Source organism: Papio anubis, chromosome 4, assembly GCF_008728515.1.
Source record: "Papio anubis isolate 15944 chromosome 4, Panubis1.0, whole genome shotgun sequence".
Taxonomy (NCBI): domain Eukaryota; kingdom Metazoa; phylum Chordata; class Mammalia; order Primates; family Cercopithecidae; genus Papio; species Papio anubis.
Window position 1 is genome coordinate 91,748,985 of NC_044979.1, and position 25,296 is coordinate 91,774,280.

The 25,296-nt window shown below is 37.1% G+C and overlaps 1 protein-coding gene and 1 long non-coding RNA gene across 3 annotated transcripts in view; one reads left to right on the forward strand and one right to left on the reverse strand.

The window, feature by feature from the left end:
* Positions 1-25,296, forward strand: part of DNAH11 (dynein axonemal heavy chain 11) — a 410,596-nt gene that overhangs the window by 139,736 nt on the left and 245,564 nt on the right. Inside the window, exons 30-31 of the mRNA XM_031665316.1 lie at positions 4,374-4,523; positions 7,336-7,569. Of these exons, the coding sequence (XP_031521176.1) occupies positions 4,374-4,523; positions 7,336-7,569 (384 nt within the window). The remainder of the gene's footprint in view (positions 1-4,373; positions 4,524-7,335; positions 7,570-25,296) is intronic.
* LOC103882988 overlaps positions 1-25,296 on the reverse strand; it is a 134,594-nt gene that overhangs the window by 77,250 nt on the left and 32,048 nt on the right. Inside the window, exons 1-2 of one of the 2 annotated variants that reach the window (XR_004183231.1) lie at positions 9,488-9,538; positions 2,512-2,629 (exon numbers count right to left, since the gene is read on the reverse strand). This is a non-coding gene — a long non-coding RNA (uncharacterized LOC103882988). Of the gene's footprint in view, positions 1-2,511; positions 2,630-9,487; positions 9,539-25,296 lie in introns of those variants that run through there. The other variant, XR_004183230.1, reaches the window with a different exon arrangement.

The window sequence follows — 25,296 nt, forward strand, 5'->3', positions numbered from 1 at the left end:
AATACGAACTTAGATATAGGCAGAAAGCAAGCATTAAGGTTTGAGAATATAATTGTAAGCTATTGTAATTTCATCTTTTTTCCCTTTGTTTTCTAAGTGAACAGTAGCTGTAAGTCATGAAGGTAGATTAACTGATCACTGTACCGGTATGCATTTTAAATTATAAAATTACCTAGTGATTAAGTATTTTCAGTTTACTTACAATTAGATAAATGTAAGTTCTTTTATTTCATAAGAGGTTCTCCCTGTGCACAGTTCTGATATTTATGAATTTCAGTTACTAAGGTTTGGTTAAATAACGCTAGTGCCCTGACAACACGGTTCACATTTCAGATACTACGGTATGTTAACTCTGAGTGATTGCATAAAGCACATACTTGATTACTAACTCTTCAGCCCACAGAAATCACTGCCTAAGTAACAGATGTGCATCATGATCAGTGACAGTCATGTCACATCTTTCTAATTCTGTCAGTGATCAGCCACTGTGCTGCTTTTACTCACTTCACACACAGGCAGCTAAGCTTGTAGTTAGTTCTATGATGAACCTACATGACATTTTTCATTAGTTAATGGACAGAAGGAAATAGTAACGAAGTTGGAAGTATAGCAAAGAAATGAAAATTGATAATGCTAGAAGCAAAAATGGAATCGAACGTAGATGGGAGTCACAGAAGAGAGAGATGATGGGCAGTGACGCCCAAACACCCCTGGAGAGAGTGATATGCAGCCAGGGGAACTTAGTGAAGATAAACTTGGGAACATGAATGACAACAGTGGTTTTGACAAAAAGGATGAAAATGTACCAGAGAAAGTGATGCCAGCAAAAACAAACACATTAAATAAAACAAACCCCCCCAAACAACAAAAACTGACTTCACATTAAAGAGATTTACAAGAAATTTCATGACATTGAATGCTTGAAAGATAAAATGTTGATGGCCGGATACAAATTCAAAGGGAGTATGAGTTTGTCAAGGCAGAGAAAAGATGCTCGTTCTGGACCTTAAGTAGTAAGATGAGAAGGAGGCAAGTGCTATTCAAATAACTTAAGTTTTCTGCAGAGAAAACTGTTTAGTGTTTTAAAATGCGGTCGACAAAATATTTGTTGATGGTTTTTTTTGATCACCCTGTATGTTTATAACAAACAGAAGCTTTATATGTTTTGACAAAAATTTGTAAAGGTTGTTGTCCCATCATAGGTTTCTCCCATTGATCATTCAGATTGCATAATGTGATTTCAGCCAGTGTGGTCATTTTTATGATTTTGTACTATTCTGCAAAGCCAGGACTAAGTGTATTCAATTTTTGCACTAATCTTTTAGAAACCTACGTAAAATACGTGATGAGTTGTTGGTTCTTTTTAAAAAATGATTTGAAGTGCTTATATCCTTTCTCTATCAAAAGAGGGGCCTACGAAGTCTTCGTTTATTTATTTTGAGATAGAGTTTTGCTGTTGTTGCCTAGGCTAGAGTGTGGTGGTGCCTTCTCGGCTCACTTCAACCTCCGCCTCCCGGGTTCAAGTGATTCTCCTGCCTCAGCCTCCCAAGTAGCTGGTATTACAGGCATGCACCACCATGCCCGGATAATTGTGTATTTGTAGTAGGAACGGGGTTTCACCGTGTTGGTCAGGCTGGTCTTGAACTCCTGACCTCAGGTGATAAACACGCCTTGGCCTCCCACAGTGCTGAGATTACAGGTATGTGCCACAGCACCCAGCCTAATTTATTCTTTTTAGTTGTAAAATGAAAGGCCTTTCCAAACAGCTCACTGGGAAGAAGGAATTTTAATTTTGGGTTAACAAATACAAAGAGATCTCATTAAAAATAGAACAAATCTGAGGGCAACAGGGTCCACACTAGTTAAAAAAATAGTCTTGTTCCCTTAGAATGTTTAAATAGAAGACAATACGAAAACATCTAACTTCAACTATGCCATATATAAGAAATAGGAGAACTCTGCTTAAGGTTTGTGTTTCCTGGTCATTGAGTTACTACAGAGCTAGAAGTTCTCAAAATTATTTTCTCACCCAAGCAATAATGTGTGAGGGTGTCTGATGGCTGAAGTCTCATTTATCCGAAGGCTTTTCAGTTGAATATTATCTAGGCCCATTACACAGTAGAAGCCATTCAACATCTGTGTACTTCCTGGCCACTTCAGCTGTGAGAGTGATTTATGAGATTATTGGAGACTTTCTCTATATTAATATCCTCTGGGTAATGTACAGGGATGGAGGAGAACAGAACCCAAGCTGTGATCAGGCAGCTACCACACTATCTGTGTTTAAAGTAAGCGAGAGTCTCAAAAACTCATCTATTTTAAACTCAGAGGACTTCTTGCTGTGATTTTCTTTGATACTAAAACTGCATGTACAGCAAAAATGAAAAGGCTGAAAGCTTCAAAGATTAAATCACCCTAAAGAAGTTCCTTACCAATATTGGTGTTGGTCTTGTCATGTGGAAAATTTAGGCAGGTTGCTATTGTTTCTAGAAGCTGCTATGGTATACTTACCATGTCCGGTTAAACTGCATTTCAAGAAAAGTTTGTTACAGCAATGGAGACTATATGCTTGGAAATGTTTTGTATTGCTTCGCCCTATCTTCTGGTTATCAGCAGCTCATATTTTTTTCTGTTGAGGTAAAATTTAACATAAGATTAACTGTTTTAAGTATGCAATTCAATAGTATTTTGTACATTCACAGTGTCTTGCAACCACCTTTAATCTAATTCCAAAACATTTTTATCAAGCAGAAAGTAAAACCCCCTATCCATTAAGCAGTAGCTTCTCATACCCCTCCCTCCTGCCCCTAGCAGCCACCAGTCTGCTGTCGGTATCTGTGGATTTATCTGCTGTGGATATTTCATATAAATTGGATAATACAAGATATGACGTGTAGTATATTGTGACTGGTTTTCATTTAGCTTGTTTTCAAGGTTCATCCAAGTTGCAGCGTGTATCAGTAATATTCCTTTTAATGACTGAACAATATTCCATTGTATGGATATACCACATTTTGTTTATCCATTCATCATTTGATGGACATTTAAGTTGTTTCCACTTTTTGGCTATTGTGAATGATGCTTCAATGAGCAGAGATGTACAAATACCTGTTTGAGTTCCTATTTTCACCTCTATGAGTATATACCTAGGAGAGGAATTCCTGGATCATTGGTAATTCTGTTTAAGTTTTTGAGGAACCACAAAACTGTTTTCCACTTAGCAGCTTTTATTTGCACCATGATAACAAGGGAACATGTATTCCCATTTCTGATACTTCTTCTGGGCTGACCCCTGCCCTTGACTCAGTCTACCCCAAGAGAGATGATAGAGTAACTTCCCTGATTAGTAAAGTCTGTTCTCTTTTGTCCCCTTGGGTGTGAATTTACCTACGCAACACATGTCATTGTTTCCTTTCCTCCATGACAAAAACATAGGGCAGTGCTCCCCAGAGGAGGCTTGTTCTGGTCTGTACTAATGTAACGAGATGAGTAAGTGTTGTACATGCTGGGATTGCGGTTGGAGGCCAGTTAGATTTTGTTCTTCAAACTGACTTCTGCAAAATAAATGCTAAAATTTTGTCTTTCATCTGATCTTTGTTGTTGTTTTTTTTTCTTTCCCCAAATTGTCTGGAACCTGCATAGAGTTCAATGTGCTATTTACTGGTTTTCTACTGGAGAATGCAAAACTTAGGATGTAAGAGGTTATGACACCAGAAGAACTTGATCTGTATAGGTGTGGCCTGGAATTATAGATTCAATGTCTAACTGCCACTTACTTTTATATGTCAACTTGGAGAATTTACTTACTATTTTAGTTTCAATTTCCTTATCAATGAAAAGGGGGAGATCCTACTCACCTTTCTTATGCACCAAGGATACTGTGGGGCTCACCAAAGTATCAAGGCAAGTGCATGTTAACAGGCAACCCCCCCTCAAAAAAAAGTAAGATTCTTTCTAATTGACATTTTTCATTTCAGACACTTTAATAGCTTTTTCATAGTGTACACTAATGCTGTGAATTTGAATTTTTAAAACTTGACTACAGAAGGCCCAGCAGGATGCACGTCTACAGGAATACGGTAGAGATAGAGAAGTCAGTAAGCCTCCAGTCATCAAGTAGAAAATAGGTCACTTTTCATGGTAAGCATTCATCAGCCAATATGTGATGGTTTGACCAGAGTGCCTGGCCACTTCTCCACCAAGATCCTTTCAAGCTCTGATATTTTAGAAGTAACTTTTATCTTGAGGGAAAACATTTTGAGAAAACTCTTAACTCCAGAAAGTTTCATGACTTCATATTGCATCATCTCTAGATTATCAGAATACACCTACAGTAAGAAATGCTCTTATCTTTTCTAATATTCTCATTTTAGGTAACACATCACCTTGCCAAACTTTTCGACAGCATTGCAGATCTGCAGTTTGAAGACAATCAGGATGTTTCCGCACACAGGGCAGTTGGAATGTACAGCAAGGAAAAGGAGTATGTCCCATTCCAAGCCGAGTGTGAATGTGTGGGCCATGTAAGATTTGATTATGAGATTTTCCATGTTAGGGGAGTATTTTCAGCATACTCTTAGAAGGTTGAATTAAACAAGAAAAAAATTCAACTCAGGTCAAATCAGGCTCTGCTTAGTTTTGGGCTGGGAGGTTCCTTTTTACCTGTATCCACTGTGACAGAGGGCTCTTCTGCCATGCGTCCCAGTTTCTACTCATGTGGCTTTGGCACCCAGCAGGGTCTCAGAGATGCTAGGAATTGAACTAGATGGAAGCAACTGTCACAGATTGAATGAGTGACCCCAGAATTAGTGGCAAATGCAACTCAGTGACTGAGTCTCCTACAAAGCGTATTCTGTTTTCACCACTGCTCAGAGAACAGAGAAGGGTTATAGTGAAGCAGCACCTTGCAATAAAGCTTGTTTTAAAGAGGCTTTGTGGTTCAGTAGTCCATTGTGAATGTTATAAATGGCTCCTCGTAAATACAGTTGATTGAGTCTAGCAAGCTGATGTCCTATACTCTAATTACCATGTGCACAGAATTAAGTTAGCATATTCTCTCCTCTCTCAGCCAAATACCTCAAAAATATTCTTAACAGTTATCCACAAGAATGGCTCATTATGATTTATGAAAGCATTTCTGGTGTTTTCATCTGATTTAGGGGAATTGCATCTTTTTATGATGATGATCGTATAGCTTGGGTTAATCCACAGAGTGACTGAAGGAATAGCGTCTATTGGAGAACCATTTGGGTTGTGGCAGGGGTTCCTTAAAGTATTTGCAGAAATGCGAGTTGCAACTTTGTTTTACAAGGGTTTTCTTTACTCCTTTCTGTTCCTTTTTAATATTGTACCAGAAAAATCCTGCCAAATGAAGGAGAAGCAGATGGTGGAATACTTTGATTAAAATATATTTTTTGATCTCTTGGGCTTTTTAGGATGATATTATAATGATTAGAAAAAGTTGCCATAAACTCTCTTGACAAAAGTGTGTTGCTGTCTGCTCCCTCCCAGCAAACAGCTCGCTGACTGGCATGATGCCCAGAGCGGGTAGTCCAATTGATGGATGTGTTTGTCACTAGCAGGAACCCTTGATATTGAAAGTTTTTATAGTGCTCTAATTTATTCTGTATAAGCAACTTATGCTAGAGACTTGTAAACATATACAAATTCACCCTCTAATTGCCTTCCTTTTATAAAAAGATGCTTTTAATTTGGTGCTTTTTTTTGTATCTCTGCACTCTTTTAATTGGATTCCCCCCAATTTAGTCCATTAGTATATACTTCAGCAAGTGTTGAATACCTACTGTGCGTCAGATGCTAGGTCAGGCTTTTGGGAGTTCAGAAATGGCCCTTGTCTTCGAGGAGCTCTTAGGCCCATTGAGAAAATGGATATGCACATAATAATGGAGGTAGCAATTGTTGTTATGGGGGTTGGTTGAGAAGTACCAAAAAGGGAAGGATCCAGCAAGCACCTCATCAGAGCTTAGTTCTCAAAGCATACTGAGTTAGGTTGTCATTGTTGGCACAGTCATCTGTACGTGAGCTGACATATTGACATATATGTGTGTTTGGTCTTCCCAAATGGACTGCAGAGTTCTTGAGAACAGGTGGCCGTGTGGAGGATGTGGATCCCAGGGTATCCAGGAGACGTACAATAATGACTGAATTAGTGAGGGAACTTGTTGCTTGGTGACATTAAGAGTTACCCTTAGTTATTAAGGCAGAGATACCAGACCCCATTGGTTAGATCAGAACAACCTGATCTAATTCGATTAATCTGAACTCCTGCTTGTTAACAAAGCACAGTTGTGAAGCCAGAGGGAAGGCCCTTAAGAAGAGATACTGAGGCTGTTGCCAGGGCAGTGTTTCCTGTGTCTTTCAAGAGAGGAGGTTGTCAGCTTGTTAACCACATATTACTCCATCCCAATTCTCCAGAGGTTCTAGGAATGCTGCTGCTCTCTTCACAGGGGTGGAGGAAGAAATCAGTTGTATCATCTTAAGAATCTCATGTGATTCTTGGTATTTATTTATTATAGTCACTTTTTATTGCTATGGTCAATTATTTGCAAATAATATATGTATCCTTTTAATTATATGATATCCCAAGGAAACAAATACCTGGATTAATATAACAAAATACATTTGACAGGATGGAAAACCGGCTGAGTTGTATTTGTGGGAGCAAAGTAAGCTTCAATTAAAAAAAAAAAAGATTAAGTTTGACAAGTCAGCAGTTGTCGTATCTCTCATACTCTCCTGTGGTCTAATTTCTGACAAGTGTGAAGATTAGAATCAGTAGGGAATGTAATTAAGGTACTTGCTGAAAACATTTTATCTTAAAACTATGAATTATGAAGATTTTAGAGAAGAGTTCAGTAGATTTAAAAATTAATAGGAAAAAATTTTAACTGAATTTGTATTATTAAAGGTCTAGAATATGACTCATACCTCTACAGGTGTCTGTGACATTTGGTTTCTGAAAACACTGTGTGTTACCAGAGGGGAATCTTGGTCTAGAACCTCCTTGCTTTCAAAGCTGAGAAATGAGTAATGGAGAACCCCTTTTCTGTTTAAGCTGTTGAAAGTTGTTAGCCAGCTGGTGGGTAAAGTAAGATGAGCATTATTCCTGGGAGAAGACAGGTTCATGTAGGAGAAAGATTTCACCATCAGTTGTTCACTTTCCTCTATGAGTTATCCCTCTTGCAGTTTTCTACCTGGGTTTAAAATGAATCCACCTGGGGCATTACCCGCTGCATGGCCTTAGAGCCAGTAGGAGGATTAAATTATCCTTCCGTAGTTAATCCTGTGTTATAACATTTCAACTTGCTTCCAAAGGTGGAAACATGGCTTCTGCAACTTGAACAGACTATGCAAGACACAGTGCGTCATTCTATCACAGAAGCCATAGTGGCCTATGAGGAAAAACCTAGGGAACTGTGGATTTTTGATTTCCCGGCTCAAGTTGCACTAACCAGCTCACAAATATGGTGGACCACAGATGTAGGAATAGCCTTCAGTAGACTGGAAGAAGGCTACGAAACAGCCCTGAAGGATTTCCATAAAAAACAGGTATTTTATAGATTTGTGATTTTGAGACATAAAGGAACTTCAAGATGTAAGCTTGCTTCATTCATTCTTTTAGTCATTCATTTACAGAGTGTCTTCTGTGTGCAAAATACTATGCTGGGAAGATTTTAGCAATCAGTTGTTAAATCATTTTTTACCTTTGTGGTATCCTTCTAAATTTCTATATGGGTTTTTAAAAAGTACATCATGTCTATTGTCTTCTAAGACTCTAGGATAGCACTCATCCTAGATACTGTACATACTTATTTTCTTCTATGTAAGACTCTCCAACTAGGCAGATCATGTATTTATTAGAAAACATGTGCATGATTTGCATTATTCAAAATGGTGGAGGGTGGCTTAGCAAGAGCAAATATTTTCATGGGCTTTGGTTTTCTGTTAATTATAAATTACAGATGAGAACTTTGAAAAATAATCTGTTTTGAATTCTGTTGATCCCAGTTACCCTGTGACCTTTCCTTAAGTCTTTCATCTTACTATGTGCTGTGAGCTATATAACAGTTCAGAGATGTAGTCTTTCTTTGAGCTTATAGAATCAGAGTATATTAGGCTTGAAAAGGAGTTTAAGTATTAGTTCGTCTACTCTTCTGGTTATCAGTGGATAAAATCTGAATCCAGAAATATGAAGTGGCTTTCCCAATGTTGCACAGTTTATAAGTAAACCTGGTAGGATTGCACCCTCTTCCTGGTACTGAGTTAAAATGCTTCCCAATGTTCCTCATCACCCCTTTTCTGCCTTAGCAGTACTTTTACTTCAATACCTTAAGAATCAAATGGATTTAGATAGCGAGTGATCCTTGTATTGTTAACACATTTGAAGATTCAAGTGTAGATTATTCCTTTTAATTTTGCTCTTTCAATCTTGCATAGTGACCACCCAGCTTATTTATAATACTAAAGAAGTTTTTGTACCACTTACTTTTGGAGAAAAAGAAATTCTTGATTTTACACTCTTAGGAAGGTAAGGTAATGGTTTCTGTTTAATAGACTTGAAGTTACAGGATTCAATTTAAAGAAGTGGCTGGTGTCTTCCTAGGGTGCCATCTTTGCAATTCTAGTAACTTCCTCTTGGTTGCTGAAGCTGAGTAGTTAAATTTTTTTTCATGGACATAAATAACTGAGATAATTAAATGCAATTCTATTAAGCCTTTCTTATAAAATAGCCTCTGGTTAATTTATTGATATTTATGCTTTTATTATGACCATTTACATTATGCATTTAAGGACATTTAAAAATACTTGGTTAAAATAATATCCTCTTTTAAATTTCAGCTATTATCAATCACTACTCAAACTTAAATCTTTCTACAAGCATATTCCTACTTATTTTACTCTGTTATTTTTCTCTTAACTCTTACCTCCAACTTGTCTTTTTTTGTTGCTAGACTATTTTATTGCTTATAAGGTTAAATGATGTTTTATGGGTATTATTTATGTCAGCTTTATTTTTATTTTATGGTTTCTTTGTTATTGTTTGCTGTTAAAGATGATAAAGCAAAAATAGTCACAGAAAATGAAAAGAAGGGACATAACATTTAAACAACATCCATAAATTCATTTTCAGGAGAAAAATTATTAACATTTCGGCATGCAAACATCAAAAGTTTTTTCTCTATTTACTGTTTATCTTTATCTGTATTTCCCTATGTATGTATAGACATCCCTATTTATAGGTATAAGCATGTGTAAATCTCTAGCTATTTATATATTAGTGTAGTTATTTATGTAGCTATGTATCTGTGTCTATAGATATACATTTTTAAAAATTCTTTTACATTCCATACATTTATTTGATTACTGTATATTTTCACTCAATATATTATCTACATTTTTTCTTGTCATAAATATACATCGATCCACACTAAAAGTGACTGAATATTATTTCTTTATATAGGTATACCAGAATTCATTTTCTTTCTTCTCCTTTCTTTCGGTTTACTCTGGTTCTCTAACTTCTTATCAGGCACTGTTCTAGGTTCTGTGGTTCTAGCAGTGATGTTCCTCCACTCAGACACTTACATTCTAATTAATTGTTAATAGATCTTACGTCTCTCCTCAAGAATCTTAGGATCATTTACTCTCTTCTCCACTCCCCATCTTACATGCAGTCATTTAAACCTTATTTTTAAAAATTTATCCATTAATTAGGGTGGGAGTGGTATTATTTCAGATCTTAATTAGATTCACCAACATATTTACCAATGACTTTGCTCACTTTCTATTTATTTTTCACCTGATTCCCTATTTGCGAATTCAGCTCTCTTCTTTCTATAGAATATATTTTAGCAGTTTGTGCAGTGATGAATTGTTACAGGAAAATTTCTGGTTCCTTGTTTTTATTTTGACGTCCTTTTTAATAATGTAGCTGGGTATATAATTCTAAGTTGATAATTTTTTTAATACCTTAAAAATATTTTTCCATTTATCTTATGGCTTTTATTGTTGTTATTGTAAAATCTTATGTCATTCAAAGTATTTTTCCGTTATAAGCTGTCTGTCTTGTTTTGGGATAATTTTAAGATTTCTTTCTTTTTGTGGTTCTGATAAAACTTTTTTTCCTCGTAGCATATGATCAAGAAGAAAGAGGAATCCAGGGCCAGATTAAGTAGGCTCAAATCTCAGCTTCTACTATTTATTAGCTGTGTGACTATGGACAAGTTATTTAACTACTCTCTGCCTTTGTTTCATCATCTGCAAAACATGGACAATGACAGTACTTGCATCATAGGATCATTAGAAGGATTACTTAGTTAGTATATGGAAAATAATTTTTTTTTTGAGGCAGAGTTTCACTCACTCTTGTTGCCCAGTCTGGAGTGCAATGGCATAATCTCAACTCACTACAACCTCAGCCTCCCAGGTTCAAGCAATTCTCCTGCCTCAGCCTCCTGAGTAGCTGAGATTACAGGCTCCTGCCACTATGCTCAGCTAATTTTTGTATTTTTAGTAGAGACAGGGTTTCACTATGTTAGCCAGGCTGGTCTCAAACTCCTGACCTCAGATGATCCACCTGCCTTGGCCTCCCAAAGTGCTGGGATTATAGATGTGAGCCACCATGCCCAGCCAAATACTATTTTTAAATAGTGTTGATGTGCTATATAAGGGCTGGCTATTGCTGCTGTTGTTAATGCTATGATAATAATGACGGTGGTGTCCAGTGTGATACACAACTCATTTAATAGATTTTTCTCAGTAATTTGTAATAAAAGTTTTCAAACATACAGAAAAGCTGAAAGAATTTTGTAACATGTATGCCTACCACTTAGATTCTATAATTACTATTTTGTTTTATTTTCTTTATCACATGTCATTTATCAAACCCTATAACCATCCATCAATTCATTTTGTATCTGTGAATCATTTCAAAGGAAGTCACAGATACCATAATCTTTACCCCTAAATATTTCATTATTTAAAATTTTACATTTTAATTGAAAGGTAAACACCATGTATATTTATGGGTACACATAATGTTTTGATATCTGTATGTATCATGGAATGCCTAAATCAGGGTATTTAACATATGCATTACCCCACATACTTTTTTGTGTGGTATATTTAAAGGTACTTTCTTAGCACTTTTCAAAAATATGTTATTTTGTTACTAACTGAGGTAACCATGATGTACAATAGACCTCTTGAACTTACTCCTCCCATCCGAAATTTTGTGTCCTTTGACTAATATCTCCCCAGACCTTCTACCCCTCAGGCTCTGGTAACCACTATTTTGCTGTTTATATAAATTGGACTTTCTCATTTAAAATTTTTAAAAATTTTATTGGCATAAATGTATGAAGTGCAAGTGCAATCTTGCTACCTGTATTGAATTTGTAATGGTGAATTTAAGGTTTTTAGGGTATCTTTCATCTGAACAATGTATACTGTGTCCTTTAATCTCTCATCATCCACCCCTTACCACCCCCTAACGATTCCCAGTCTCCATTGTCTATCATTCCACACTCAATATCCACGTGTACACATCGTTTAGCTCCCACTTATAAGTGAGAACATGATATTTGTCTATGTCTCACTTGTTTCATTGAAGATAATGACCTCTAGTTCCATCCATGTTGCTACAAAAGACGTGATTTTATTCTTTTTTTATGGTGGAGTAGTATTCCATTATGTATATATGTCACATTTTCTTTTTCCATTTGTCCATTGATGGCCACTTATGTTGATTCCATAACTTTGCTATTGTAAATAGTGTTACAATAAACGTAGGAGTGCAGATATCTTTTTGATGCAATAACTTATCTTCCATTCAGTAGATACTTGGTAATGGAATTGCTGGGTCAAATGCTAGTTCTATTATTAGTTCTTTGAGAAATCTCCGTACTGTTTTCCACAGGGCTTTATGTTCTGACTTATGTTAGAACTGATTTATGTTCTCACCAAGAGTGTATAAGAGTTCCCTTTTTTCTGCATCCTAACCAACATCTGTGTTGTTATCGTTGTTGGTCTTTTTAATAGCCATTCTGTCTGTTATAATATCTCATTGTGTTTCAATTTGCGTTTCCCTGATGATTAGAGATGTTGAGCATTTTTTCATGTGTCCTTTGGTTTTTGTATATCTTCTTTTGAAAATTGTCTATTTATGGAGTTTGATATTTTTATATTCCACATATAAGTGAGATCATACAGTATTTGTTTTTCTATGTCTGGCTTATTTCAATTGACATAATGTCCTCCTGGTTGTCACAAAATGACAGGATTTCCTTTTTTTAAAAAAGGTGGAATAATATTTCATTGTGCATATTTACCGTATTTTCTTTATTCATCCATTGATGGACACCTAGGTTGATTCCATAGCTTGGTTATTCTGAATAATGCTGAAGAGATACAGACATCTCTTCAACATATTGATTTCAGTTCTCTGGTATGTGTCTTTATTAGTCAGATTGCTGGATCATATGGTAATTCTATTTTTAATTTTTTGAGGAAACTTTATGCTATTTTTCATAATGGCTACACTAACTTACATTCCCACCAAGAGTGTACAAGGATTCCCTTTTCAAACACTTCAATTTACATACCCAATTCTTCAGTTTAAGTTCAGTTATTATATCTCAGTTTCCCAAAGTTGGTTTTTTTTGGGGGTTTTTTTTTGCTTCTTTAAAAATCAATTTTATGATGACCTATCTTTTCATTGTGGTTTCTAGTCTTTAATCTCATTAATTATTTTAAAGAGATGTTTAATAGTTTTACTTAGATTGTTCTACTAGCTCTAATTCTGAGGCTGGATCTCCTGTTAAATTTGATTTGTTTTTTAATATTCATTTTTAAAGGTTATCTTTATGTTTGTTTTTTTTCTGTAGGAATTTTCTTCCCTAAATTGAACAAATATCCCCACAGTGTATCTCCCCTCCCCCAGCCCCGCAATTCTTTCAGGTCTCTATAGATCTTGTAAGTTCTGGATGATGATTATGATTATGATTGGTTAGGATTGTGATTGAGACAGTCTTGTTCTTTTTCCTGGGCTGGAGTTCAGTGGAGTGATCATGGTTCACTGCAGCCTCAAACTGCGGGGCTCAAGCTAACCTCCCACCTCCTAGCTCATGTTCCTGAGTAGCTAGGACCACAGGTGCATACTACCACACCTAGCTAAGTTTTGTTTTTTTCTTGTAGGGAGGTGGTCTAACTATGTTGACCAGGCTGGTTTTGAACCCCAGACCTCAAGCTGTCCTCCCACCCCAGTCTCTCAAAGTGCTGGGATTACAGGCGTGAGCCACTGCCTTGGCCAGTTGTAGATTAATTTTGCAGTTACTCAGTTTAGGATTTTCTGATCACATTAGCAGGGTTAATTTGGATGCCACAGCTTCACATGGTATAAATGTGAGATTTTGACTTCTTTTAAGAGATTTTTTTCTGGTCCAAAGCCTCCAGATACTTCCAGCTTTCATGTTGCTCCTTGAGCTGACAGGTAGAGTTTTTCTAGAATTGTAACACTTTCAGTATCTCAACTTTATGTTCAACATCTCAGTTCCAACTTTCTGCCTTGCTCGAGGGAGTATGAGAGGCACAACTGAAATGGGAACATTTCTGTTCCCATGTGGCAGTTTAAACCTCAGCTTCGGATGTTTGCCTCTCTATACAAATTCTTTGAGATGCCATGGCGTTCACTTATCAACCTCATCATACCTCTTCACTTTGAGGCCCATTCCTGTTGTCAGGAAGGGATCAATCTCCTCTCTCTCTCTCTCTCTCTCACTCACTCACTCACTCACTCACTCACTCTCTCTCTCTTCCCCTCCCTCCCTCCCTCTCCCTCCCTCTCCCTCTCCCTCTCCCTCCCTCTCACTCTCTTTCTCTCTCACTTTCTCACTCCACTATTGACCACTCCCCCTTTTTCTCTCTCCTCTCCCTTTCCACCTTTCTCATGTTTGGCTATGTACTTTATATTTAGGTATGTTCTGTTTTATTTAATATTTCTGTGTTAATAAATTGTCCATGTTCATTTAATCTAATATATTGCAATATCACCTATTATTATGATTATTATTATTGTTGATAATACTGGCTAGTTGGGTTGCTTTTTCATTTTTGGTTATCGTTAATAATACTGCAAGGAAGAGCCTTGTATAGACATGTCACATGCATTTTTATTTATTCAGGATAAATTTCTAGATGTCAAATTGCTAGATCAAAGCCTTTGCAAGATAGTGCCAAATTTACTTTCCCAATATCAGTGTATAAGAAGTGTCCACTCCTTCCCCTGTCAGCAACATTGGACTGGTTCTTTTTTTTCTTCTCATTCTTATAAAGGTATTCATATCCCAGTAGCTTTGGCTTGTTCAACTAACTCATGGAATTTAGTGTTCGTCTCTTAAAATCTTTTAAAAGTTTTCCACTTTGTTCAAGAGTTATACAGTGCTTCTTTTTTCATGTTGGATGAGAAGTAGAGAAAGGGGATGATTTGTGAAGAAAGCATGTATCCACGTAATTATAAAACACTTCTCACATGAATTGAAGTGTTTGACAGACCAGACAAACAGATGCCTTTACTACAGTGTTTCAGTTTTGTGACTGGCACTAACATGTATATTACAAAAGCTAACATTTGAATTCTACTAAAGCTGTGGTTTGGGTCATGAGAAATGTTTGCATCTAAGTTGAAACCTTTTCCGTTTTCTTCCTTTCAAAATGAATGTAACCATCTGCTGGAGTGTACTTTTAATTAAAATTATTCTTACTAATGCTGCAAGCAGTTTGTTTAATGAGCTTTAGTCATTTAAAATAACTTAATTTTAAAACTTGTATCAGAGTTGTATATAATTGATGATTATAAGTAATTCCTTTCCTTGGTTATCCCAAATTGTAGTGAGATAAATAAACCAAGGTAATAATTTTAAACTCTATTTCCCCCTGGATCTATGGTGATTGCATATTAGTATTGGGATTAAAGGCAAAAATACTGCATTTTGAATATATATCGATTATATATATATATATATATATATATATACACACACACACACACACACTGCCTTGTCAGAGTCTTTGAAAAATGTGGCAAGTATGATCAATTTAATTTCTCAGATTTGAAGGTTCCTTGGTGAAAGTGTTTTGTTTTGGAGGCTTGGGATATGGTAAGAAAGTTTCTCTACTCCGCTTTTATTGTTGAGCTGTGTGAAAATCATCAAAAGAGAGATAGAAGTGTTTTAAACTTGAAAAAATTAAGATCTGTAGTGTGCAGGGACATTACCCAGAGACTTTTGCTAAGAACTCATGATAAATAATATAAAACTTTTCTCATTAACCATCCTCTCCCTCTCAACAAAGACTCAGAAATACCAGTATACATATAAGAAAGAGACCCTCATTTTGCTGCTGAAAGCCAATTTTTGGCCTCACTTTTAGTTGCTAAGAAATTCTTTTAAAAAATTTGGATACAATATTGCTAGCATTCTTATCTTGTTTCAGCCCTATTACTGAATAGAGAGGCCTGTCAAGCCTGGAGCTACGAAGTGTATACTGGACACAAGTATTTTTTTTTTTTTTGACCTTTATATAACAACATGATCTGATAGCTTTATGCTTTATAATCTAGCAGTAACTCACAAGATCATGAGTAGAGCACGTACTCTCTACCTCCCCTGTCATCAAATATTACATTGAATGACAGGTAAGATATATGGAAAAAAAATCATATTGTTCCTAGAAATACAGGAATATATGATTTGAGGAATGCCAGGAACATATGAAATTGATTTGATAGCTGACTAAGAACAGAGAAAATCAGTCCAAACCTATAAAAAGAGGAAGCTATTGCAATGGTAAGCCAATTTTCACCCAGGAAAATTTCAGATAAATTATGAACTCACCTTAAACAAATATAAGAAACGTGGAATTTATGGTTAGTGATAAGGATTAAATCTAGAAGAAATGGACAACTGGAGCCGCTTCTCTCCCCTGTATATCCCAAGAGGCTATTAGTAGAAGTGTTTGTCCCCAGTACAAAGCCCTGAGAAATGCTTTGCAAGCAAAGTGAGCCATTTATAGAGGGCTTCTGTCATGAATATGTCTCGACTGAAGAGCAGGAGTTGGCCTACTTTTTCTGGGCAGAATCAGATAGTAATTATTTTTGTCTTTGTAGGCCACATAGTGTCTTCTGCATGCATGCATCTCTATTGTGGTGGTTGCAAAGAAGCAATTGGTAATTTGTAAGTGAATAGGTATAGCTGGGTTCTAATAAAATGGTATTTGCGTAAACAGGTGGTGGGCCAAATTTGGTTCATGGCCTATAGTTTACCACCTTTGCTTTAGAGAAAGAAGCAGAACAAATCCTGAAGTAACTGAAAATCCCCACAATGAGAGATGGAGGTAAGAGAAAAAAGGATTTGTCACCCATACATGCCATTTGATTTCAATATGATCCATTAACATGAGAGTTGGTTCTTTGAACAGACCAATAATGCCGAGAAATTTTTGCAGTTCGGAGAAGAAATAAAAAAAAATACAATAAAGGGATAGGGAAAAAACATCCCTATAAGTAAGAGATTTTAAAATGACTATGTAAGTATGTGGGTTTTTTTTTTTTTGCTAATTAAGTCAAAATCTAAAATAAATGGATGTTTTTCTATGAATACTTTTTCTAGAATTGAATCAAAATAATTTAGAAAACTCAAGCAGATCATTGACAATGGAAGAATTGAAATGGTAGTCATGGTAGTCAAAGATGGGCACTCCTTCCTAAAAAGGACCCTTTTTCAGTGATTTTATCATGGGAAAGATAAACACCATGTTACGTCAACTGTTCTGGAATGTAAACAGAGATGTAAGGATTTTCCACTCCTTCTATAAAGTTCTAATATACTTAATACAAAAACCACACAATGATAAAATACAAAGGAAAGTTCTTTCGGCAAATCTCCTAAGTTAGCATATCTTCTTTTTTGTGTGGATTTTTTGCTTAATATTGGGAGACAGTCCTTATGGGTCTTACATTTGTATACATCTTATGAACAGAGGTAATGACTGCCTTTTGTTCCAGATATATTTTTATAGTGAACATTCTTGAAAATAGAGACAGTATCTCTCTCCAGAGCAAAGGGCATTTTGACTTGTTATTTCGTATAATAAAAATAATATCTCTTCCTGGGGCAAGTGTCAGATATGCTGTCTTTTATAAAAGATTTGCACTCCCTAAATCCAGAACGTTTCTCTTGTAACACAGCTCACTGCATGTGCTAGCCCTCTTTGAATATCTTTTGAAAATTTGTACTCAGAGATAGTGCAAATGCTAATGTTCTACTATTACTCGTGATATTGCTGTAATAAACTGTGCTTTATCTCTGACCCAGGAGTCTCATGTCTTCTGCCAGCATCCATGACTTGTTAGCCTGCAAGTAGGATAAAATTTCAGACCCTTCACATTTTTCAATGAACATATTTTTGAGATTCATGTCTGTTGTTGCATGTATTTGCTGTTCATTATTTTTTATCGCTTACTAATATTACATTGTATACATGTACCACAATTTTTCTACCCATCCTGTTACTTGATGTTTGGGTTTCCAGTTTGAGGTTATTGTTTCTAAGGCTGCTTTAAACATTATTGGATAAAGTCTTTTTGTGAACATACATTTTCATATCTCCTGGGTAGAAACCTAAAAGTGAAATTGCTGGATCACAGAGAAAGTATACATTTAACCATTTAAGAAACAGCCAAACAGTTCTCTATTGTTATACTCCTATGAACAATGTAACAGAATTTCAGCTCCTTTACATATTTGCCCATATTCATATTGTCAGTCTTTATAATTGCAACCATTCCAGTGGGTATAAAATAGTATATCATTGTGATTTTAATTGGCATTTTTCTAATGTCTAAAGATGTTGAGCAACTTCTCATGGGGCAGTTAGCATTCGTACATCCTCTATTGTGAAGCATCTATTAAGATCTTTTGATCTTTTGCTCCTTGTTCAAGTAATTGGATGATTTGCCTGATATATTTTTAAGACAGGGTCTCACTCTGTCAACCAGGCTGGAGTGCAGTGGCATAGTCTGCAGCCTCAAACTCCTGGGCTCAAACGATTCTCCTGCCTTAGCCTCTTTTGTAGCTAGGACTAGAGGCAAGCACCACCATATTCAGTTAAACATTTTAAAAATTCTTTTTGCAGGTCTTGCTATGTTTCCAGGCTCTCTAGAGCTCCTGACCTCAAGTGATCCTCCTGCCTCAGCCTCCCAAAGTGTTGGAATTAAAGGTGTGAGCCACTGTGCCTGGTCTTTTTAAATTGTTGATTGTAGGATTTCTTTATTTATTTGGGATACAAGTTTTCTGTTACAAAATGGACTAATTTTCTTAATGGCATATTTTATCAGAAAGGTATAATTTTGATGCAGTGTAGTGTATCAAATTTTTTTTTTCATGGCTAGTGCTTTTTGTGTCTTTTTAAACATTTTTTTTTCTTTCTGTGTGGTGTGTGTGGGGGGGGGGGGGGAGAGAGAGAGAGAGAGAGAGAGAGAGAGAGAGAGAGAGATGTTACTGCTTGTCCAAAAGTCATGAAAATATACTTCTGTTTCTTTCAAGGTGCTTCATGGTTCTGGGTTTTTCCCATTAGGTCTACAATCCTTACCTCTTTCCTTTTTCTATTGAGTTAATGTGACACCTTGGTCAACAGTCAACTGACTATATATTTATGTGGGTCTATTTTCAGATTCTCTTGTTCCATTGATCTGTTTTTCTGCCTTCATGCCGAACCCACCTTTCTTAATTACCATAGCTTTATAGTAATCCTTAAAGTCATTTTATATATATCCTTCAACTTTGTTCATTATTTTCCCCAAGATTGTTTTGACTGTTTGAGGTTCTTTTCTATATAAATTTTACAATCACATTGTTTATTTTTACAAATCAAATTAATTTTTAGCCTAATTAAATTGTGACTGCGGCAGCCTCTAAATATAAATTTTGGAAGAATGAACATCTCAATAATTATGGTTCTTGTAACCCAAGAACATGGTATATCTCTTTATATAAGTTTTTTCTACCTTCTCTCAACAATGTTTTCTGTAGTTTTCAATGTAGAAGTCTTGCACATTTCTCATTAGATTTATTTTTAGGTAGCTGATATGTTTTTTATTCTATTTTACATACTAATTTTTAAATTTTATTTCCCAGTGTTTTTGGCTGGTATATAGAAATTTATTGATTTTTAAATATTCACCTTATATCTTGGGGCTTTGCTAAATTTACTTACTACATTTAGTAGTTTTTAAATATATATATATATATGTATGTATACTCTACAGGCCTTCCTATGTACAGAAATACATCATCTATAAGTAATGACAGTTTTCTTCTCTTCCATTCTTTTTCCTTTTGTTTTTTATTTCCTTTTTTGAGTTATTGAATTGACTGGGCCTCCAGCACAATGTTAAATAGAGGTAGTGAGACATCCTTGTCCATTTACATTCTTTGGGAAGAATAATGTTTCTCCAGTAAATATGATGTTAATTGAATGTTTCTTGGAGATGCCCCTTATCAGATAGAGGAAAGTCCTTTCCATTACCACATGCAGAGAGTTTGCATCTTAAATCAGCACTGAGCTTTCTCAAATCTCACGAGATGACCATGCCATTCTGTTATTGTGGTGAATTTTCGAAAGTGAAGCCAACTTTGCGTTCCTGAATAATAAACACTTGGTTATGAATTATCCTTTAAGTGTGTAGGGGTGTGTGTGTGTGTGTGTGTGTATCTTTGGCTGGATTCTATTTGCTATTTTTTTTTTTTGAGACGGAGTCTGGCTCTGTCGCCCAGGCTGGGGTGCAGTGGCCGGATCTCAGCTCACTGCAAGCTCCGCCTCCCGGGTTTACGCCATTCTCCTGCCTCAGCCTCCCGAGTAGCTGAGACTACAGGCGCCCGCCATCTCGCCCGGCTAGTTTTTTGTATTTTTTTTTTAGTAGAGACGGGGTTTCACCGTGTTAGCCAGGATGGTCTCGATCTCCTGACCTCGTGATCCGCCCGTCTCGGCCTCCCAAAGTGCTGGGATTACAGGCTTGAGCTACCGCGCCCGGCCCTATTTGCTATTATTAACAAATTCTACATTTATGTTTATCAGGGACATTTGTCTGTAATTTTCTTTTTCTATGATATCTTTGCCAGATTTTGAAATCAGGGTATACTCTTAGAAGGAGTTGGAAAGTGATCCATTTATGTCTGTTTTGTGAAAGAGTTTATGATAGACATCACTTGTGATGCATCTGGGCCTGAAGTTTTCTTTGTAGAACATTTTTTATTATAAATTGATTTCTTTTATACATATGCAGCTGTTTAGTTTTTTTGGGGCTTCTTCTTTTCTTGTGTCAGTTTTGGAAGTTTGTATTTTTCAAGATATTTGCCCATTTTAAGTAATTCAGCATGTGGCAAATTACAGACCTCTGGCCAAATCTGGCCCAGTGTCTATTGTCTGTGGCTATTTTCACATCACGATGGCAGAGTGGAGTGGCTGTGACAGAGACTGCATGGCCTACAAATCCAAAAAGATTTACTATCTGGTCCTTTACAGAAAAGGGGCCACTCTTGGTCTATACTTTTCAATTTATTGATGTAAGTTGGTCATGCTATTTCAGTATTATCCTCAGAACATCTGGAAGGTCTGCCCAGATGTCCTACTTTCATTTCTGGGATTGGTAATTTTTTTCTCCTTTTTTTCCTGATTGAGTTTTCTAGGTGTTTATCAATTTTATTTCTGTTTTCAAAGAACTAACCTTTGACGTTATTGGTTTTCTCTATAGTTTGTTTTATATTTCACTTATTTCTGCCCTTATTTTGATTATTTCCTTTCTTCTTCTTTGAGCTTAATTTGTTCCTTTTTTTCAAGTTTCTTAAGGTGGGTGCTTATTGACTTTATACCTTTTTCTTTTGTAATATAAGCATTTAAAGGAACTTTTAAAACTTGAAAAATATCTACCAGAAACCTGCAGAGAAAATCATACTTAATGGTGAAACATTAGAGTCATTTCCATTAGTGTCAAGAACGAGGTAATTAAGCTCACTATCTCTGACATTCATTGCTCAATTTTGCACTAGTGGTTTTAGCAGTAGTATTAAAGGAGAAGTAGCAAGTGAGCATTGGAAACGAGGACAACAAACTGAAATTCAACAATCCATGTTCTGATAGTTGTAAGAGTATGGGACTTGGTCTCCTTGTCATTTCCTTTGCTCTGGCTGGTGGAAATGAAAATTCATTGTTTCTGATATTGCTGAAGGTGAAACTGGTAGGTTTCAAGATTAGAGGTCCTTGTTGCTGTTATGAAACAAGAAGAACTTCAGTATTATGTCCTGTTACAAAGGGATTGAGAGTTCTGGTAACTGATCCCCAAGGTGCTATACTAGTTATATTGTAATGTTCACTTTGATCTGCTAAGCTGAGGACTTCTAGCTCCAGACTACTTTACTATTTTTAAGAGACTGGGTCTCACTCTATTGTCCAGGCTACAGTGCAGTGACATGATCATAGCTCACTGCAGTCTCAAACTACTGGACTCAAACAGTCCTCCTGCCTCAGTCTCCCAAGTAGCTAGGACTACAGAGGCCTGACACCATGTCTGGCTAATTTTTAAATTTTTTGTACAGATGGGGTCTTGCTGTGTTGCCTAGGCTGGTCTCAAACTCCTGGCCTCAAGGAATCCTTGCTCCTTGGCCTCTAGAACACAAGGGTTACAGGCATGAGCCACCAAATCTGATGTCCAGATCTCAACTTTTCTGCAGAATGGCCTCTTCCAGCTTCTTTGCTACCATGGCTTGGGTGTCCCCATATTGGGAGATATGCCATGGCTGATGCTGGCAAAACTGCAATGCTTCTGCTGCAAGGAAGATTTTTTTTTCTTTGTTGCCTGATTTAAACCTATATTATTTAGGGATACACTCTTTAAATTCACAGTATGGCCTCCTTCTACCATGATGCCATAGGAGCCAGGATGGAAAAAAATGGGGGACCAGCCCCCACTATGTATCAGGAATCACTGCTTCTCTCTGACCTTGAGTCTGTTACACTCTAGGTCTGACATTGTCCTACATGGTGAACCCACCATCATTCTACCGTGCTCGCTGGCCCTCTTTGGGAACACTGAAGTCCCTTAGATATGTGTATCCTATAAACCCCAATGGTGGTCAAGATCGTGCCTTTTCCTTTTTCTTTTTTTCATGGTATGTGACATAGAAGGTGTAAGATCTTGTCTTTTTGTTAGGAAGCATTTCTATGTTTATATAAATAAGAGAATTCATAGGTGGGGTATACTGAGTTATCTCTTGCTCCTCACCTTAATCATTGGAGGCCAGCACTTGCCTGGTCTGATGCCCTGTTATCCACATAAGAAGGTTTTGTATTTGTAAAATAAACAGTAAGATCTTAGAATTGTGTACTAGCCCCTGGCTCCACCATTTATAACTGTGTGATCTCCGGCAGATTATCTCATATTCTCACATGTAAAACTGGAATACTAATCTTACCTACTTCATAAAGTTGTGATGATTAAATTAGAAAACACACAGTACACATGTACACATACAATGCCTGTCAGTCAGTGCTTTTATTATCTGCTGACATCATCAGAGAGGAACTAGAGCAATGGCCATCAGGCTGATGTCCCTCCCCCGATACCATCCTCCAGGTAGGAGGCAAGGGTGACCTCCACTGTCCAGAGCATTTTTCCACCTCTACTCTGGGTCCCTTCTGCTCTGACGTCGCTCAAGGCTGCCCTGACTTTGTTTCCTCGCGTTTCTTCAGTTTCTCCTTCTTGCTCATTCCCATCAGTAATTAACATGCCCAACTCCCTCATTACTCAAAATAACTAAAAATTATTCATTCATGCCACATCTTTTATTTCCTGCCTTATCTCTGTAACCTTTTTTATAATCAAGCTTGCTGACCTAATGTCTATACTTGCTCTTTCCTTTTTCTCATCACCACAACCTATTTCTACCACTTGATTGAGTCTATTTCTATTTTCTTCAACTTAGAAAATACTTCTTACTTCTTCACATTACTCTCTTCCTTTATATTCATGTTTTTTTGAATTCTAGTTTTCTAACTGGAAAACTTGGGCTGTTCTTTACTTCACCTGGCTGGTCTTCCTCCTGCTCCTTAAATATTCCTGTTCCTTATGGCTGTATTCTGTTTTGTTTTGTGTGTGTGTGTGGGAGGGGGGGTTGTTTTGTTTCGTTTTGTTTTTGACGGAGTTTCATTCCATCACCCAGGCTGGAATGAGGTGGTGCAATCTTGGCTCACTGCAACCTCTGCCTCCCAGGTTCAAGCAATTCTCCTGCCTCAGCCTCCCAAGTACCTGGAATTACAGGCGTGATCATGCCTAGCTAATTTTTGTATTTTTAGTAGAGATGGGGCTTCACCATCTTGGCCAGACTGGTCTTGAACTCCTGATCTCAGGTGATCCACCCACCCTGGTCTCCCAAAGTGCTGGGATTACAGATGTGATCCACTGTGCCTGACCTGTTTTTGTGTTTTGTTTTGTTTTGTTTTGTTTGAGACAGGGTCTCGCTCTGTCGTCCAGGCTGGAGTGCAGTGGTGTGATCTTGGCTCACTGCAACCTCTGCCTCAAACAATTCTTGTGCCTCAGCCTCCCAAGTAACTGGAGTTACAAGTGTGCACCACCATGCCCAGCTAATTTTTTGTATTTTTAGTAGATACAGAGTTTTGCCATGTTGACCATGCTGGCCTGATCAAGAGATGGATCACTGTAGTGATCCTGCATCTCTCTGCTGAAGCACAGCCAGAAACAGATAGGGATTTTTCACTGAAGTCTCACAGGCACACCCAACCTAAAAGATCCAGTGTACATTTGCTCTTCTCATACTTGCCTCCCAATGTGCCCAGCTGCGGGAAAAACAATAACAACAACAACAAGAAAAAAAAAAAACAAAAAAAAACCAACATTCTTCACTAGTTGCTCACACTAGAAGCCCGCTTGACTCTTCTTTTGCTCAATAGCCAATCAACCACCAAATCTCTTTAACTGTCCCGAAGATCCCTATTCTCACTGCCTTCTCCAGCTGCTTTGATAATATCCTAGACCAAGCCACTCTCTTCTCTCATCTAAATGGCTGTAGCATCCTCCTCTCAGGTCTTTTTTCTTCCAGTCTTACTTTCCTCCAATTCATTGTTTACAGCATAGCCTGAGAGATCATTTAATAACACAAATCTCATGATCACCCTGCCTTCTAGACCTTTCAGCACCATCTCATTGTCCTAACTGAGCTGAGTAAGCCCTGCACACTTGGGCACTTGCTTTCCTCTGCAGCATCTTTAAACACCTGTCCTTCCTCTGCCTCCCACTCCTGCCATGGGTGACCTCTTTCAGTTCTTCCACAGAGCCACCTGTCCATTCAGGGCCTTTCTGCAGGCTGCTCCCGGTGGCTTAACGACTGCCTCCCTGTTGGCCAACCCCTAAATTCTTCTCAACCTAAATCCTGCTCATTCTTTAGGTCTTAGTATACATTCCTCTAAAGTGGCTTTCTAAGCCCTAGATCAGGCAAGCCCTATTTCTGTGTGCTGTCAGAGTACTTTCTACTTGCCCTGGCAAAACAATTTTAATTATTTATCTGCATTCCTTGTTGTCCTGTAAGGTCTGGAAACAAGAACCACATTTGTCATCTTGTATGAATGAGTGAATGAGAGAACAAAAAACTGTTGTTCTGGTGTGTATTGTTGCTATTGTTCATTCGTTCATTTCTTCCTTCATCAATTCATACAGCGAGTGTTGACTTGGACACATTCTTTATGCTGGCTGCTATGCTAAGCATGAGAACACAGCCCGGAATAAGATAGATATGGGCCTTGCTCCTTTAGCGCTTAGGGTGGAGGAGACAGACAAAGAAATACATGATTGGTAGGATGCTCATAAGTTCCATAAAGATAATAAAATAGAAGCATTTAGAATAAATAGGGGGTAATAGTAAATAGAATGGCCAGGGAAGGCCAATTTGAGGAGGTAAATTTGAACTACAACTTTGAATAATGAGAGGAAGCCAATCATACAAGGATTAGAGGGAAGATGACTCCAGGCACATGAAATGGTTGCTGTGGCGTTAAAGCAGCTGTGATAGGAGAACAAAGGGAAGGCCAGCATGGTTACTGAAGTGAGATAGGAAAGGAGTGGTGTGAGGTCATGGAAGACTTTGTACTCCAGGAACAAAAGTTTGGATTTTACTCTAAGTTGGGCTTATTTCTAGTTCAAGATATATGCTG